Source organism: Haemorhous mexicanus, chromosome 13 (genome assembly GCF_027477595.1).
Source record: "Haemorhous mexicanus isolate bHaeMex1 chromosome 13, bHaeMex1.pri, whole genome shotgun sequence".
NCBI lineage: Eukaryota > Metazoa > Chordata > Aves > Passeriformes > Fringillidae > Haemorhous > Haemorhous mexicanus.
In genome coordinates this window covers 10,830,182-10,846,924 of record NC_082353.1, presented here as the reverse complement: position 1 = coordinate 10,846,924, position 16,743 = coordinate 10,830,182, and the positions used below count along the sequence as shown (strand labels likewise).

Below are 16,743 nucleotides of genomic sequence, written 5' to 3'. Positions count from 1 at the left end.
TCAGCCTCGAGAAGCTGCCTGTGGTTGGAATGGCTCCAGAAGGAGAAGTAGCAGGCAGTGCCTTTGCTTCTTCAGCAGGTACCACAGACACCCTAAAAATTCATGTTTGAGATCAAGAAAGGGCTGCCTTGTCCAAAGTCCCTTCAGAAGTGTCAGTTGATGGGAGGAATGAGCTCCTGCTCCCTAAGGCTGTGGGACTCTGCTATTCCACCAGCAGCAGCCAGAGCCAAAGGCAGCAGCCCTGCTGCAGCTGGAGCAGCCAGATGATGGCAGCGTGTGGGCTGAGCTGCAGGGCTTTCTCTTAGCCTCAGCCCGGGCCAGGCTCAGCTCTTGGGGAGCCTCTCCAGAGGCCAATGTCCCTGCTGCACCCAGAGGTTCCATTCTGCATGGCCCAGCTGGATGCTCTCTGTACAGTGTGGGCATCATCACAAATCAGTGCCTGCGTGCTCAGAGATTTCACTGAACTGAAACCATCAGGGGTGGCACATTCTGGTTATCTGTGTTTGTTGGTGAGGCTTGTCCTGTCAGGCTTTTCTGTAGGTAATGCAAAGGCAGTGAGTTTTGGATTTTCCTGTGAAATTCAGTCCTGACTCCTTGGAGCTGCAGTGTTATGTAATGAGGATACATGTGCATACATACATCCATATATATATATATATATATATATATATATATACACACACACCCCCACACAACACATTGCTGTTACTCACACGCTTCAGAGCAATGACACAGACCTTCTAAGAACTGTCTTGACCCTTTCAGTACTTTTCCAGCATCATTCCCATTTCTGCTTTCCTGAAATAAAGAGTTGTACTTGAGTGAACTTCAGCACCATGGGTGGTTACAGCACTGCTGTTCCAGTGTTATTAGAGGCTGATGACAGCAAAAGCATCCCTGCTATCAGTATTTTCCTCCTGGCACGAGGGAAATACTGTGTGTACTTTGCAGTATGTACACACACAATGAACAAGGTAAAAGCACAAAACCAGATTGTCTTCATCAGGGCTTCTCCTCTGCAGGAGCTGTGGCTGTCAGGTGTTGTTTGTGCTGCATGGGTCAGTTACCTCACTGGGAAGGTACTGATGCCATGCTTAGCAGTTTGCTTCAAACCCATAACAAGGAAACCATCACCCGTTGTCAGGTTTCTCCTCTGGTTTTTGTTTTTTTTTTCTTCCCAGTATAAACTCAGGATTTTTTCTTTCATTGGTGTAAGGCACTAAGACACAATAAGTTTAGCAGATAATATTAATGCAGATTTTGAACCAAGGAGGAACAGAACTGACCTGCAGTTCTACCTTCCCAGGTTTTCTGTCCTTCCAAAGAAATAATCTCTTGCTTGTACTGTAAGGCTCAGCTTTCATTAGCCTGGAGTAAGTTTTTCACAGTGATCATTCCCTGTGGCAGGATTGCCAAGGGCAAGTGTGGAGAATCCAGCAGGTGGTCTGGTTCATGTGGAGCAGATAGATATATTAACCTGTGTCCTTTTTTCCACAGGGCTGGAATTCATCACACATTCACCCCTAGTGTCTTGTGCATCTTGATCAGATGCTTGACCTGACACTGTAGACAAGCAGTGCAGAGCAAATCACACAAAGGATATGTTAAAGTCCAAATCAGACTTCGTTTTAAAGGAAAACAAGGTTATAGATCACATCTGAGGCATAAGGCAACGTGTTCCTACCAATAAATCCCCAATCAGATGCACAAAAACTTGTAAGAGATGCAGAGTGTGATGAATCCCAGCTGCATTGACCAGCATTAATTTTTCCTTTGTTCAGGAGTTTTCCATTTAGAATCTGGGTTGGCCATCTCCCCAGCAACTAATCCTTCTCTAGAGACAGGGGGAAGAAGAAACAAAAAAAAAAGAAAAAGAAAATTACTCAATGATTCTACACAGCCTCATGTTCTGCAACTGTAAAAATGTCTTTCCTTTTCTTTTGAACAACCAGACAAACAGTAAAGCATTGTTCAAAATAATAAGTAAATGGAGACTCTTCTAGTTTTGTTGTCCTCTTTGGGGAACAACACCAAACAGCAAACTCTTCTCCTAAGTAGTCATATCCTCTGTCCTTTCAGTTTCAGCTTTGCTGTTGTTAACAAATACTTTTCCAGCACCTTCAGACAGAAAACAAGGCATTTCACCCTGCACTGAGATATTGACATGTTGAGGTCAGATTTTCTTTAAAGGTGTGCAGAGCTCCAGTGCTCATATGTGGGCAGCTGTTTCAGGATAGCACAGGCTTAATCTCCTCTCTGGTCAACAAGGGGAAAAATGCCTAAACTACAAGGAAAAGGAATTTACTCATTTGCTTGTCAGCAAGGAGAAGCCAGTGACATTTAAGAATAAATTTTCTCTTTTAAACTTGTAACACCAGCAGTTCCTTTATAACTATACCATTGAACTAGCTCACTGTAGGTGGATTCTGCAATATCAATCCTGGTGGTTATAATCCAACAGCAAGCAGGGTTTGTTTCAGCAAGGCCACTGTTAGAAGTCTGTAAGGAAATTGTTAAAGAAAACCCAAAAACTTCAAAAGAGTTTAAAGAAACCAGAGCAGGCTTCATTGAGAAACTGATATTATCAGCAGCTCTTGCTCAGAAAGGAAGGGTACCCTTAGGTCTGTTATGAACTTGCATAAGCAACATTCCCATCTGGTATTGTGCTGGGCTCATAAAGCTGCAGCACAGTCAACAATTAATTGGGGCTGGATGGAACAAAACTGCTTCAAGCAGCAGTGAAACCCTCACTGCCACCTTTGAGCTCAGCTCTGCCCCTGAAACCTGCTGTAAGAGCAACAGTTCAGCACCTGGCTCAGAAATGCTGCTGCTGAGCCAGGCTGCAGTGGGACAGCACTGGGGCACAGGGAGTAGGGGTGCTCTGGGAGGCACGAGGAGAGTCCTGCCAGTGGGAGCCATGAATTCATCCACGGCATCTTCTTTACCCCAAAAGACTTCACAAGATGCACCAACTCTTCCAAATCTGTTTAAGTCCTTTTTTACCTCCTGCACATTTCTCAGAATAGGAGCTAAAATGTTGGACTGCAGTCAGTGATAAATTAGATGCCTTTACAACTCCAGGCCCTTGCATTCATGGAGGGAGTGAAAACTGTTATAAATACAGAGACAAGTGCACCCACATACCTTGTAAGTAATGATTCTGTGGCACAGACAATATCACGAAGGGGAGGGTTCAGAGAACTGCTTCTTTAGGAATAGACACATCTGCAGAGCCTCTTCTAGCAATAGCTTTGGGTTGTGGTTTTGAGTGGGATTTTCTGCGTGGTGAAGGGGCTGTGTTTGTCTTACTGAGGGGGAGGGTTGGGGTTTGGGTTGTTTTTTGGTTTAATCTGTTAAGGAGCATCAGTCCATCATAGGATAAGCCTCTCTTGGAGCTCCCTTATGCCCATACCAGGGCTCTCTGTTGGAGCAGGTTTGACATCCTTGGTTTGTTTAGTGACACTCACATCACAGTCCTGCCCTCCCAGCTGAAAGACAGCCACAGCTGTGCCTCTCTGTGCACTGTCAAACAGCAGCTCATCTTCCAGAGCTGTGAGCTCTAATCAACGGCTTCAAAATATTTTTTTTAAATTGAATCCCCCAAAACACATTCACAGAGAATAAAGATTAGACAATAAATGACCTATGCAAAAGGTTAAGGAAACCTTCTTCCCTTCATAGTTTTAAACATGTTGTGATCAGTCTACAGTGTCTGCTCCTGACTTAGGAAAATGAGCTGCTGTCAGACATTTCTTGCCAATATTGTCCTCTTCACCTTCCCCTCATTTGACTTTGTTCTCTGGTATAAACAGTTTGGAAGCATGGCTGGAATTAAATGTGGAAATTAGCAGCTCCTCTGGCCTTTTTACTTAGGGACCAACAGTATTCTTTTCCAGCTGCACCTGATATCTGGCATTGGTTTATTCCCCTTCCATCCATCACCTTCTTAATTCAAAACCAAGGGGTCAAGGAACCAAATACCAAATTAGGAAAATAATAGCACACAGTGTCCATAACAGAGTATCTCCCTCTTTTGCCAGACACACAGATGCCATTAACTCACAGCAAGCTCCAACAGCCTGCCTTTCCCCTGCACTGCCCTTGGCCTCTTCCCATTCCCACACGCCCTGCCAGGTGTTACCCAGCCCAGCCAGCTCCCACTGGGTCAGTGCCTGAGGCACTGCAAGCAAAGACACAGTGCTGTTTTCCAGGTGTTCTGCCTCTTTAGAACCCCAGACAAGTACCATGGAGCAGAGTGAGTTACAGCTGTGCCTGTCCCACCCCCAGCAGCGGGTCTGGGGTAGCTCTGCAGGGATGGATGGAGCTGCTGCCCCAGCCTCTCCCTCTGGACATGGCAGAGCACAGCTCACACAGCCACCTGGTCAGCAGCAGCTGGACACCTGCTGCAGCTGCATCCTGGTGTGGGTTCTGTGGAGTTTATTCACCTTGACCTGGTTCAGCAGAAGTGCTTCCCCCTTCCCTTGTTCCTTCAGCCTCACGTTAGGCTACAGAGAAATGCCATCTCAGTTTCACAGCATCTTCAGACCAGCTACCCTCGGGGTCCCAAGTGCTTGCTTCCTCGTGGAATTTTGTACATCCCTAGAGCACAGACGTGGTTATTTTTCATGCCATTCTTAATATCTTAGAGTCAAAAATAGAATTATTCTATGTAAAAGGCAAGGGCGTTTTATCTCCGGAGAAAGAGCAGTGTAGTGCAGCAGCAAGCAATTTGAAGGCACAAAAATAAACCCTCAACATTTTCTTCCTGAGAGGATGAGGAATGGGTGGGGAAAAAAATAGCAATTGGTGAAGCAGTACCCAGTAGCTTGTTTCCTAGCTGCACTTTAACTATTTAAAGCACCCAGATTGCACAGAGGCCTTGTTTAATATTTAGGGCTGATATTGATGGGCCTTCTTTACTAACAGCATATTATTTTGTTCCTACTGGGAACAACCAGCTCCTGCATGCTAAAGAGACTTCTTTGGAAGGAACAGAAAGCATTTGAGCTGCAGAAGCACAGGGAAATCTGACCCTCCTCTCAACCAGGAGTGGTGCCTGTGGTAACTGCCAAGCACCAAGCCCACAAAAGCACAGATGCCTCCACAGCCTCCCTCTCTCCCTCACCCTGCCAGAGGAGAGGATAAAAGAATCCATGAAAACCATAAACACCCTCATCAAGAATTCCAGTCATTGATGAAACTGGACTGAAAGCCCCCAAGACCTCTGCAAGTGTCACCATGTTCAAACAGCTTTTCAAGTTTCTGTTCAGAACAAATCTCTAAGTTTGGAACCACTGCAAGCAAGTTCTACAGATCATTGGCAAAGAGAAGCTGCTACAACAATTGCATCAGGACAGCTGCAAGATCTTCAAAGGTTGCACGTGGCTTTTAAGTCTCTGTGACAAACAACACTTTGGCAAGAAAATCCTTTCCTTCCTGGATAATTGTTACCTTAGTGTGGAAGAACGTGAGGGTTGAATCCTTTCAAAGAAGCCTACAAGCCTTCATTCCTTAACAAGATAATTGTTTATCATTCATTATATGCCTGATATTCCCCAAGAGCCTCTGTCCCTTCTAAGCAATAAACAACCCCTTAGCACATATCAAAGAGCTCATTACAATCCTGTTGTGAAAATTACATGGCCAGACATTAAAACAAGCATAATTTTCCTATAGAGATAATAATTATTTGACTAATTGGGTATTTTTGCCACACAGTCCCCAAGATGGCTTCTTTTTTCCCTGCTGTGTCTTCTAGAAAGGCCAGTGTAATAGATGTGGTAATTGTGGGAAAGGATAAGGACATGAAACACAAAATGTTTCAGAGACTGGAGTTAAATTCTTCAATAGCTCCTGCCCAAGATTTCTGGAGAGCCTATATTGGGAAAAAAAAATACTTCAAAGACAGTTTGAAGGCCAAAAACCCCTGGCCAATTAGAGATGTCCCTGAGTGCCACCAAGGCAAGGGCTGCTGGGGCTGGTGAGCTATCCATGCTTAAATAAGATCTGCCTGTCGTGTTTTGGGTATGCCACCATGCCTCTTTGGTCAAAAGAAGTCTTTTAGAGTAAAACTAGCATTAAAAAAAAAAACATATTAATATAGCCATAAACCCCTCAAAACAAGAGCAGGATCAATAGTCATTGCAAGGGTAGTAACCAATCTTCCCTTGTCAAAACTCTGCTGTCAGTGGGGAACCTTTTGTCTGGCAGTGTCAGGCAGAGCTAAACAAGCTTTTTCTGGGACAGGGGTGTTCACTCTTTGCACTGTATTTTGACATGGACGTAAACTGACATCAAAAGACTTTAAACCTGTTTATAAAATGCAGTGGTCAGTTTATCAAAACCTCTTTTAGTTGTATAGCAAAGCTTGGAAACCCAAACACCCTGGTGTTTTACTATCACTCCTGGCAGACAGACTTGAACTCCTGAGCAGTTCACCTGAGAGCAAAGCCTTGCTCACACTCTGGGTGTGCCCCAGGTGCAGGGCAAGCTTTGCATCACTCACTGCCAGCTGCCAGGACCTAACCAGATGTGTTTGCTGCCTTGGCAGAGCTTTCCCCTGTGCTGCAGAACACAAGGTGCAAAGTTGAAAATGAACCCTTGAAAGTCACCTTACAAAGATACTATTCCCTGAGCCAGGTTTAGGCTTTGGTTCTGATTTACATTATCAGGGTAATAAAATGAAAAGCTTTAGGGGCACTTTCAGAGAGGTGTCTGCTGCCTGCATGTGCCCAGCTGGGCCAGGGCTGGGCCCTGAGCAGAGCAGCTGCTGCCTGGTCCAGCCCATTGGTTTGTGGCACACAGGGCCAGAGATGATCCTCAGGGAGCCCCTTTGGCAGGGAGTGGTTTCCTCTCCCACAGGCTGGCTGTGAGTTTGCAGGATATGACCAAGCACAATGTCTCATTTGTAATGTCAAACAGCAGCCAGACAAAATCCCAGCCTGGTGCCAGCCCTGCCATATATCCAAGGGAGTGCCTGGGAGGGTTTCCACCCTGTGAGCCAGGCTCAGCTCTGGGACAGGGCTGTCATCCACACACCACTTGCCAGCTACTGCTCTCAGACCCGGGAGAGCAGCCCAGCAGTGCAGCTCAGTTCCCAGCCAGCTACCAGGGGCAGCAGGAGCAAAACTCAGCCAGACCCTCTTTTGGCAACTCCATCAGAGCTGATGGAAACTGCAGCTGAGCTCCTCTCCCCTGGGCAGGCTCCTGGAGCCATTACCCAGAGGACAGCAGTCCATCCACTCACTCTCACTGCTCTTCTCTTTACAGAAGGGGCCCCCCAGCCTTCCACCACCTCCTCCAGGTATTGAAAGGCAACTCCAGTATATAGCAACAACAGAGTGCTAGAAAAGCAACTGCCAGATAGATAGAAACCAGCAGCAGAAATAAGACTGTCCATTGGAATCTCCAGTCCCCAGGTTCCCAGACAGGGCTGTTTTTGTGGCATAGTTACTGCCCAGCTAAAGCACTGAAAGGAAAAATGGTCTTTTTTTCCATTTAGTCACATTTCCTCTGTACAGGGCTGTTGCTGCCCTTTCCAGCATGTCCAAGTTCTGCTTTCAGACGTTTGGGCACTGGCACATTCTCCCAGGATCATGTAATTATCAGTCTGTAATCTCCTGTTCCACTGTGGGTCTGAGCAGCCCTTTAATGCTCACAGTAACAATTTGGAAGTGTTAAAGTTTGAGCACTGGGCCCCTGGTGCTTACACGTGTTTAAATTGGCCCTCCCTGAAAGCTGATGTATTCCATCTGCTCTACTGGATTTCTTGGCTTAAAGTTACTGGAAACACTGAATGTTTCTTCTGCAGTGATCCTGTGGCTGTCCAAGAGTAATACACACACTCAGAGCTCGTGCCTGGGCTGCTCAGGGCTAAAACACTTCACTGCAAGTGGCTTCACTGGGCTTTTTTCCTGTCTGCTTTCAGAGCTACATTGAAATCCTAAGTCCTGCAGTTCACATTTCTAATCAATCCTATGACATGCAAGTTAAGACTTGGTGGATAAATAAAACACACACATTTGCAGCTCATTTCCTCTAACATTTTGCCTGAATGATGGAAATTAAGCAAGTAGATTTTTTGTATGTATGTCAAGAAAAGGAGCCATTACAGGAAAATCTTTAGGTTATAAAGAAACAGTAAATTATCAACACCAGCAGCAGCACTGGATTAACCATTCAGATATCCACTGCAAGAGTTTTACAATCCAACTGCCTCATTGCCATTCTCAGACTGTCCAGGCTCAGGGGCAGGTACATCACTAAGTTCAAGTACACAGATGCATTCAAACTGGGCCACACAAGTGATTAAACCAGCACATTTCTACAACAATTTTCACAACCCAGCCACCTCACACTGTGGGAGACTCTGTGCCTGGCCCTTGGCTTGGTCCATCTCCCCCAAGCCTGAGCAAATGCTAGCAGCTGGAGGGATGCCCATGTTTCCAGCAGCACTGCTGACTCCTTGAAGCCTGTCTCTTGCTGCAGAAGCTGCATTTTAAAAGTGAAGATTCAGGAGTATTAAAAATATTTCAGCTTCTTCATCATCTTTACTTTCTTATACATTTCTATCTTGTTCAGTTAAGATTCAGCCCTTTGCCTACTTCCAGTACAGCTGGAGCACAGATGCAGGGAACCTTTTCTGGTTCCCAGCACCTCCCATTCCTGCCAAGCTGCAGGAACCCTCTTCAGACCTGAGGCCTCTTCATGATTTTAGCTCAGACCTTTAATTTAAAACAGCTCAACTCACCTCTCCAGGATGCTCTCAAGCCTACTCAGTAGCTCCACCACATGCACTCCTTGGCTGGAAAACACAACCACCCTGACTGCTTTGAGCTGGGGTTGCACCCCTTGTAGTGGGAAACCAGGCAGAGCTCCACGTGTGTCTCCCTTTGGAGCAGGTGAAGCCAATGGCTGAGCTAAGTGATTGCCCAGGAAAGCTGCAGCAGGCACTGGGGTAACAGCTCCCAGTGTCAGGTGACATTGCAGCCAGCCTGCTGGTACAATTGAAAAAGCACTGGACAACCTCCACAGAAACCCTTTAGATCAGCTCCTTCTCTCTCCATTTTTGTGGTGAAGCCACGCTCTCTCCAGAGTTCACTTCAACTCAGTTTTCAGCCATTAGCCAGGGGAGAAAATATCCTGGCTGCAAAATGGTATCGTGGCTTAGACTAAGCAGCTAACTGGGGGGGAAATGGATTCATTGTTCAGGGGGCTGGTTTCCATATCCTCATAATTGCTTCCAGCAAATGGTGACCATTCTCCCTCCTCACCACAGTGGAAGCATCTTCTGGTTGAGCGGATTTGCCGTGTGTTTTGTACAGAGCAGCTGAATGCAGATTTACATAAAAATAGTATTGCTGAGCATTTAGTTCTGACCATTTTGTACTTGGTACAGCCATCTGCAATCAAAATGTTGGGAGAATATTACAGATGTTCCTTCACGCTAGTCTCAAAAACTCCTAAAATATAAAACTCCTACATCCGCTCTCTAGAGTTGCCAAACTTTTTCTGCACTTCTGTTATTAAGCAACTCTGTTATTAAGCCATGGTGTTATTAGGTTTAGTGGGTGTGAGACATCTTTGTCGTGTTCAGCACTGCATGCCAGGAGCTGGCTGGTCACTGGTGGGGAGTGGTGTCCTGCCCTGACCGTGGGACTCCCTGGGCACAGGGAGCCTCTCCCCATCCTCCTGCCCACAGCTGGGCACTGCCCACCCCTCCGTGGGCACCACAGCAGGGGAAACGGGGCTGGAGAGCTGCACTCATAGAAGGCTGGAAGATTGCTGTAGGATCAATCCCACCATGAGGAGCTTTTTTAACAGCTTTTATCATACATAGCTCTCTAGATGACAGAGAGAAGGTGAGAGCAGATCTGAAGCCCAACTGGCCCTTTCTTTAGTAAAAACTAAGATGTCAGATTTTCTGTAATGGACGGTAATCACTACCCAACAAAGCAGTATGCTTGGAGGGTGGTTTTTCATTTTTAGCCTTGGTGAAATGTTCCTGAAAGCTAATAGCATCTATAATGTCGTTGCTGATTTGTTTTGCTGTATGAAAGAAAGCAGAAAATAGAATTGCTGTATGTAGGAGGTGAAGATGTATTTTGTGTAGTGAGCAATGTGCTGCAGTAAGAAAAGGCTGCCACGGTAAACATGCTGTCCCCACCAAAGCCTGAATGTAATCATGTGGCTAACCACTTGTGATCTTTGAAAGGCAAGGCGTCACCTGGGTGTCTGAGCACAGTGTGGTTTTGGAGGCAGGAATCCAGACAATCAATCCAAGCAGCTTCTCTCCCTCTCCAGCAGATGCTGCTGCAAAGCTGTGCACGCCCAGAATCAAAGCAAAGCCCAGCACAGCCCTTTGTGAGCAGCCCCCACGCCGCTGTCTGGATGCACCAGTGGGCTGCTGGCTGCTGGCTGCCTTCTCCCCATCCCACACACATGGTCTGAGTGCAGCAGCAGGAGCTGGGCAGTGCTGGGGCTCTGCAGAGTGCCCATGCCAGGGCCTGGGCACGCAGCCCTGGGCAGGTGGATGCTGCCCTTCACCTCCTCCAGAGCTTGGCAGCAGCTCCTGACGTGGTGCAGGGACCGTGGCAGCAGCTGCAGCTTCTCTGTTCCCCAGACACAACAATCTGTGTCCCACCAGGCTCTGCCTGTGCCCCCTGGAACCTCTTCTGCCTGGTACAGCTGAGTGGGAGAGAGCTGGTGGTGAAAGCAGTGCCAGCTCCTGCAGACTGTGCAGTGCAGAGAGCAGCCCAGGCCATGGAGCCAGCCAGGGGAAAGGAGCCTGCCCAGAGGATGTGGGGCTGCCTGGTTCCTGAGGAATGGCATGGCTGGGGGCTGCAGATGCCATGGAAGGATAGGATGGAGAGGCAGAAGCACAAAGGGAGGGAGCCACAGCAGCAATGCAATAATAAATTTCTTATTTTACTTTTAGAAAGATGAGGAGGAGCTCAGTCTCGTGCTATTGAATAGTAGATCCCACACTTGGGACTCAGTGTGGAAAAGCATTCCAGCCCTAACATTGAGCTAAACTTGGCCTGATGGTTTCCAGCTGGGCTGTGCTTTTCACAGCCTGCACCTTTCACTGGGGGCTGTGGTATCATCGTCTGAGCTACCAAACCCAGGGGTGTCCCGGGAAAGAGACCCATGTTTGATGGTCACACTGCCCAGTTTTGTGGATAAGAGACAGAACTTTGGACACACAAACATAGATCACGCTTTATTTTCTGTGCCAGACAACTCTGCCTTCTGAAAAGTTCATTAGCAGCTTTTATGTGCTAATTTGAACTCCAGCTTTGTCTCAGAGATCACACAGGAGGGAGGGAAGCTGCATGTGCCTGTATTTGAGGTGCTGGTGGCACTGCTGGTCCCAGACCCCCCCAGGGTGTGGGATGGGGATGGGATGTTTCGCTCACCCCAACTGCTGGCTTTGCTTGGAGCCACAGAATTGCAGCAGCTCTGCAGAGCTGTCCTTGCAGCAGGGCCAGGCACAAAGGATTCAGCTGGGCTCTCACCTGGGCAAAGGGACACGAGGCTGAAGTGTCATGAACTTCAGTAAAATTAATATCCTAAAAATCTACTGCAATTCTTTTCAGGTTTTGATCAAACCAGGTGCTGATCAACCACATCCACTTGATTAATGGCAAGCACTCACTACAGAAACAGACACTAACAATCCCCCATTTCAGTGTGTCAAATGCACATAATTACTCATCACAGATACTATTTATATGCCCACGTACTGCTAAGTGAAAGAATGCTTTCATCCTGGTTTTATCATTTCTAGATTAAATCACAGTTTTTCCTATTTCCTCCAGACAGCAGCTCAGCCCCACAATTTTCTCTCCAAATGACAGGCAATTCTTTTAAGCACATTGAATTATTTTTTCCAGGTGGTGGTTGAGTTGAAATTAAATGTTACTCTTTAACACTGCTCAGCGGTACAGCTGTGGCACACAAAGACGACAACTTTAATATTCCAGCCAACTTGAAAACCAGAATTAAAAAGAGGACTCTCAATTCCAAGTGAGCACTGGCAGCCAGCACCCCTTTTTCTTGGAAGGGGAGTGTAAGGAGCACAGGGGAAGTGACAACACTCCTGTGCTGAAGGCTGGAAAGGGCCTTGGAGCTCCCCCCACCAGCTCAAAGACTCACTCAGACCCCACAATCAAATAAGTACTGGAAGATTTGATTTTTATTGTCATTTTTAATCTCTTAGTGGTTTGATTTCCCAGCAGCTGGTGAAGGAGGTGGTTACCTCCATCCCCCTGGGAGCAGCCAAGTGTCCTGGTGAGCAGAGCGAGGTCCCCAGCTGGCAGGGACACAGGGGCACCTCCTCTGCAGGAGCACAGACTGACGGGAGATGTGAGGGAAAGGCAAGGAAGGTCTGGGAACAAAGAGGCCACTCTGCCACCACTCAGAGCTCACTGGCTGTCCTCCCCAGATACACACCCTCCTCACCACCTGGCTACAGTAATAAAGTGCCCTTTGATCCAACAGAGGCTTTGTTGCCCCAGTCTTAACCTGGACAATTATTTCATATCCATATTTCCTTTGCTTTGTCCACAGAAGCCAACATTAATGTGAAGAACAGAGGAAGGTCAAATTAATCTTGACCAAGAATTACAGTTCATGAGATAAAGCCCAGCAGTAGCCATGTGTTCAGGTGCTCTGCTGAGTGAAATGTGCAGATAGGAGTCAAAATAATTGTTTGATAAATGTAGAGTAAATAGCTCAGATATTTTTGTCTGTCAGGAACTGCATACACTGAGGCACCAACATTTTATAAAAGTCATATTCTATAATTTTGCAAGTTGATAACAAAACAGCAAGGCATTGATACTACAGATTAAGGTAAAATAAATGCATTCTTGTGAATCTGCTTAGCCTTACCATGGAACAACAGTGCCTCCCAATGACCAGAGTGAAACTCTGAAGGTTCATGTATTGCTTGTCACTATATCTTTTTGCTTGTCTCTGATACTTCATGTATTATTTCAACCCCCACATCTCAGCAGATTTCTCTGCCAAGAAAGTTTTCATACTGAACTACAAAATTAAATTACTGTCACAGAATCAGCATATATATCCCCTGCCAGAATATTCTGTTCTTTATTTGCAAGCAAAATAAAGTGGCTGCAAGACCTGAAACATGGGTGTGTGGAAGCCAAGGACACCTGGCAATAGTGTGTTGGGAGTGTGCCTGCAGTTGTGACTGTTCTGGTCAGTGACACATGCGAGGTCTCAGTTAAGCATGCAGGTACTCCTTTTCTTAACTGATGGCAAAAAAAATTCACCAAAAAAAATTAACATTTCCCCTTTTTTTCTTTCCCAAACCAGGTCCCGATTATTTCAGCTCCAAGAATCTTGCACTGCAAGCCCAGAAAAAGATCCTGAGTAAAATGGCAACCAAAACCATGGCTAACATGCTAATCGATGACACAAGCAGCGAAATCTTCGACGAGCTGTACAAAGTAACAAAGGAGCACACCAGGAACAAAAAGGAAGCCCATAAAATCATGAAAGACCTGATTAAAGTGGCCATAAAAATCGGGATCCTCTACCGAAATAACCAGTTCAACCAGGAAGAGCTGGAGATCGTGGACAAGTTCAGGAAGAAGCTGAACCAAACTGCCATGACCATCGTCAGCTTCTACGAGGTGGAGTACACCTTTGACAGGAACGTGCTGGCAGAACTGCTGAACGAGTGCAAGGAGCTCGTGCACGAACTCGTGGGGCGGCACCTGACGGCGCGCTCCCACGGGCGCATCAACCACGTCTTCAACCACTTTGCAGACGTGGAGTTCCTCTCTGCCCTCTACAGCCTGGACGGGGACTGCCGGCCCTACCTCAAAAAGATCTGCAACGGCATCAACAAACTGCTGGATGAGAAGGTTCTTTGAAGCCGCGCTCGAAGGCAAGAAACCAACCAAAAACTTCTCTCTAGAACTGGCCACCCTTCCTAAGCCATGGTAGGCAAGCAAGCTTCCTTCCCATCAGTCTTACTACAGTCCCCTGCAGGGCCCAGAAGGTGCTCACCAGGCTCGTGATGAAGTGGAAAACTCAGATCAGAAAGCTATCGATTCTAATGCTTTGTTCAGATTATTCAGTCTTTTTCAAGGAGCAGAGTGAACAAGGCTGCTGATATATATTGTTCAGACACAGATTGCAATTCACCATGATCTCGCTAGCTTTGTGTCCAAGGCTGAACAGAAAGTAAACTCAGATGCATGGCTATGGAAAAATAGACAGATGAAGGCAAGAGCAATACATGGAATTTACCCCCAAGGCCCTTGGTGCATATATTTTTATTATTTCCACGCTAACTGAAAAGGCTTTGACAGAAAGTAGGGCTGTAATGGATTAAGTTCACTCCTTTCAAAAGGATCAGGAATCAATATGAGAAAACATCTCTGCTTTTACATGGTATTTAAATCTAATAAGGGAGTAACAAATCACACAAGCAGGAGAAAATCTAAAGAACTGCTCTATGAAAAAACAGTTTCATCAGTTTAGTTTTATACTTGCTAACAACAGAGAGGAGGTCTCATTTTAATTTGAAAAGCAGCTCAGTGGTTGAAGCTCAAAGGCAGATAAAGTAGTACAGCAGTTCCCCTGCTCTCAGGGCTTGTCTATTGGGTAACAGCAGGTGAGTTCAGACTGAAGGTTGTGCTGCTCTTACTGCTCTGCCTGACAGAACAAAATACTCTTTGTGAAGATTTTGAAATTGCCCTTGTGAGGAGCAACCAACATTTACATCCCTGAGCCTCAAAATATTCAGCCTAGACAATACTCTTGGTTTAATGTACCCATGACATTTGTGCCTACAGTAAATCAGAGGTGGGATACAAAGGAACCCCATCCACCATTTGTGCAGTGCCTCCAAGTGTAGCATATCCACAGTTGTCAAAACAGAACAGCCTTAGTGACTCTGGTGAGTTCCTGGAGTGAGTTTTTGCTCAGAATGATTTCAGTGAATTTTCTAGGTTTTTTTGAAACAAGATATAGCAATGTCTTCAAACTGAAAACATTTTGCCAAGAAAGAGTGGGTTTTGTGCAAGCATGGTTGGACACAGGGAGTGTGGGAGCAGAGTGGATGCTCTGGCTGCCACTTGCAGAACCTGGGTAGGTGGAGACTGATCCAGAGTGAAAAACACATGTTCAGAAATCTCTCCTCTCCTTGTCCTCTCCATCTTCTCCTCCAGACTCATCTCTGTCTCCTGACACTGCAGTGTCAGGAGCCCTCTCCTTTCAGCTGACACAGAGAGCAGACAGTGCCATCATCTGGGGGGTAATGCCTTCCATATCATGTATACTAGAATAGAGAGATGCATGCATCTGAAAGTCGACAAAGACAAGAAAATGTATTTGAAAGCCATTCCTCTCTAGGGGAAACTCATTACTTTAGGATAAGAAAACAAAACAAAAAAACAACATGTTTCTCATTTAAATAAATTCTTGAATACTATGGTTTTAATAGAAAACTGTTCAAAATTCTTATTATCCTTCTGTCTTTCCTCACTCCAGCATAACTATATTTTATCTCTTGCAACAACAGTTTTTACTGCCATACCTTTATACAGTTGAGAATACACACACCCAGGTCATATACTCACTTGGGTTGTCCTAGATGGATTTTTACCTGTTCCCAGAACTCATTTGAAGCACAGTAAAAATGAAATACATTGGCAGAACAGTTTTTAATGGTGTAAATTTCCCCCACATATTTCCTTTAACCATTTAAAGTAGATTTAGTTGCAATGAAGATGGACAACTCCTTTGCAACACAGAAATGAAACAGCAACATTTGGGGTTGCAAGTTCAGCCATTGCAGAGCCATATTTACATGCAACATTACCTGCATTTCTTCCAGGCATGTACTTGTCAACTGATGCTTTTGAACTGTATTTCTTGTATCCAATGCTCCTGTCCCAGTGCACATGTCAGATTTTGTGTGTTTCATTTGTGGCAAACAAATTTAAGTTCTTCTTTTAAGGCCAGAAAAAGATTATTCAAGATGTCTAAAGGAAAGGGATATCCTGTATTTGTGACTTTTTGTGTGTTTCAAGTATCAATATTCAGATTCTGGTATTTTAAACACACCAGCTGAACATCTGTTGTTTTATTTAAAAATAATCTGAGTAGCCTTAAGGAAAGATATGTTTTCAAGTATTTCTTGTACTTGCATATCCTGTATATTCATTGTTTACTTTTGTACTTGTAGCTTGGTATGTAAAAACATTGCTAAAATATGGGCAATGTTCAGGTCACCTTAAATATATTATGTATTATCACATTTGTGGATTAAAAATGTGTGATTACTGCCCTTTTTGTTTCCTTTAGACTTATTTATCCTACCACCTCTATTGTATCACACCACATGTCAGCAGCAAAAGAGCAGGTACCACAAGCCAAAATCTCACTCTTCCAAGAACCTTCTTGCACGTTTCCCATTATATATTCAGCCCAGTTTAGCTTGATGTGATTTAAGGTAAATAGAAAACACATTCCTGACAGATTTCACAGCCCTGCCCTAAACATGGAGAGGCTGGAACCTACCAGAACAGTTTAACAGGAAACATTTATTCTCCTGTCCTTATTCCCAGAAAAGACAAACTGTTTTGGCTGAAAGAGCTCGGGATTTGCAAACAGCTCACATGGCAATTATACTGAAAGCAGTGAAATACTGGCACAAAGAAAAACTGACAACTACCTTAAAATCAAAGTTTAAAGCAATCTCCT

The 16,743-nt window shown here is 45.4% G+C and overlaps 1 protein-coding gene across 1 annotated transcript in view; it reads left to right on the top strand.

The window, feature by feature from the left end:
• TNFAIP8L3 (TNF alpha induced protein 8 like 3) overlaps window positions 1-16,327 on the top strand; it is a 44,867-nt gene extending 28,540 nt beyond the window's left edge. Inside the window, exon 2 of the mRNA XM_059858353.1 lies at window positions 13,342-16,327. Within this exon, the coding sequence (XP_059714336.1) occupies window positions 13,342-13,904 (563 nt within the window). The 3' untranslated portion in view covers window positions 13,905-16,327. The remainder of the gene's footprint in view (window positions 1-13,341) is intronic.
• The last annotated feature ends 416 nt before the right edge of the window (window positions 16,328-16,743 follow it).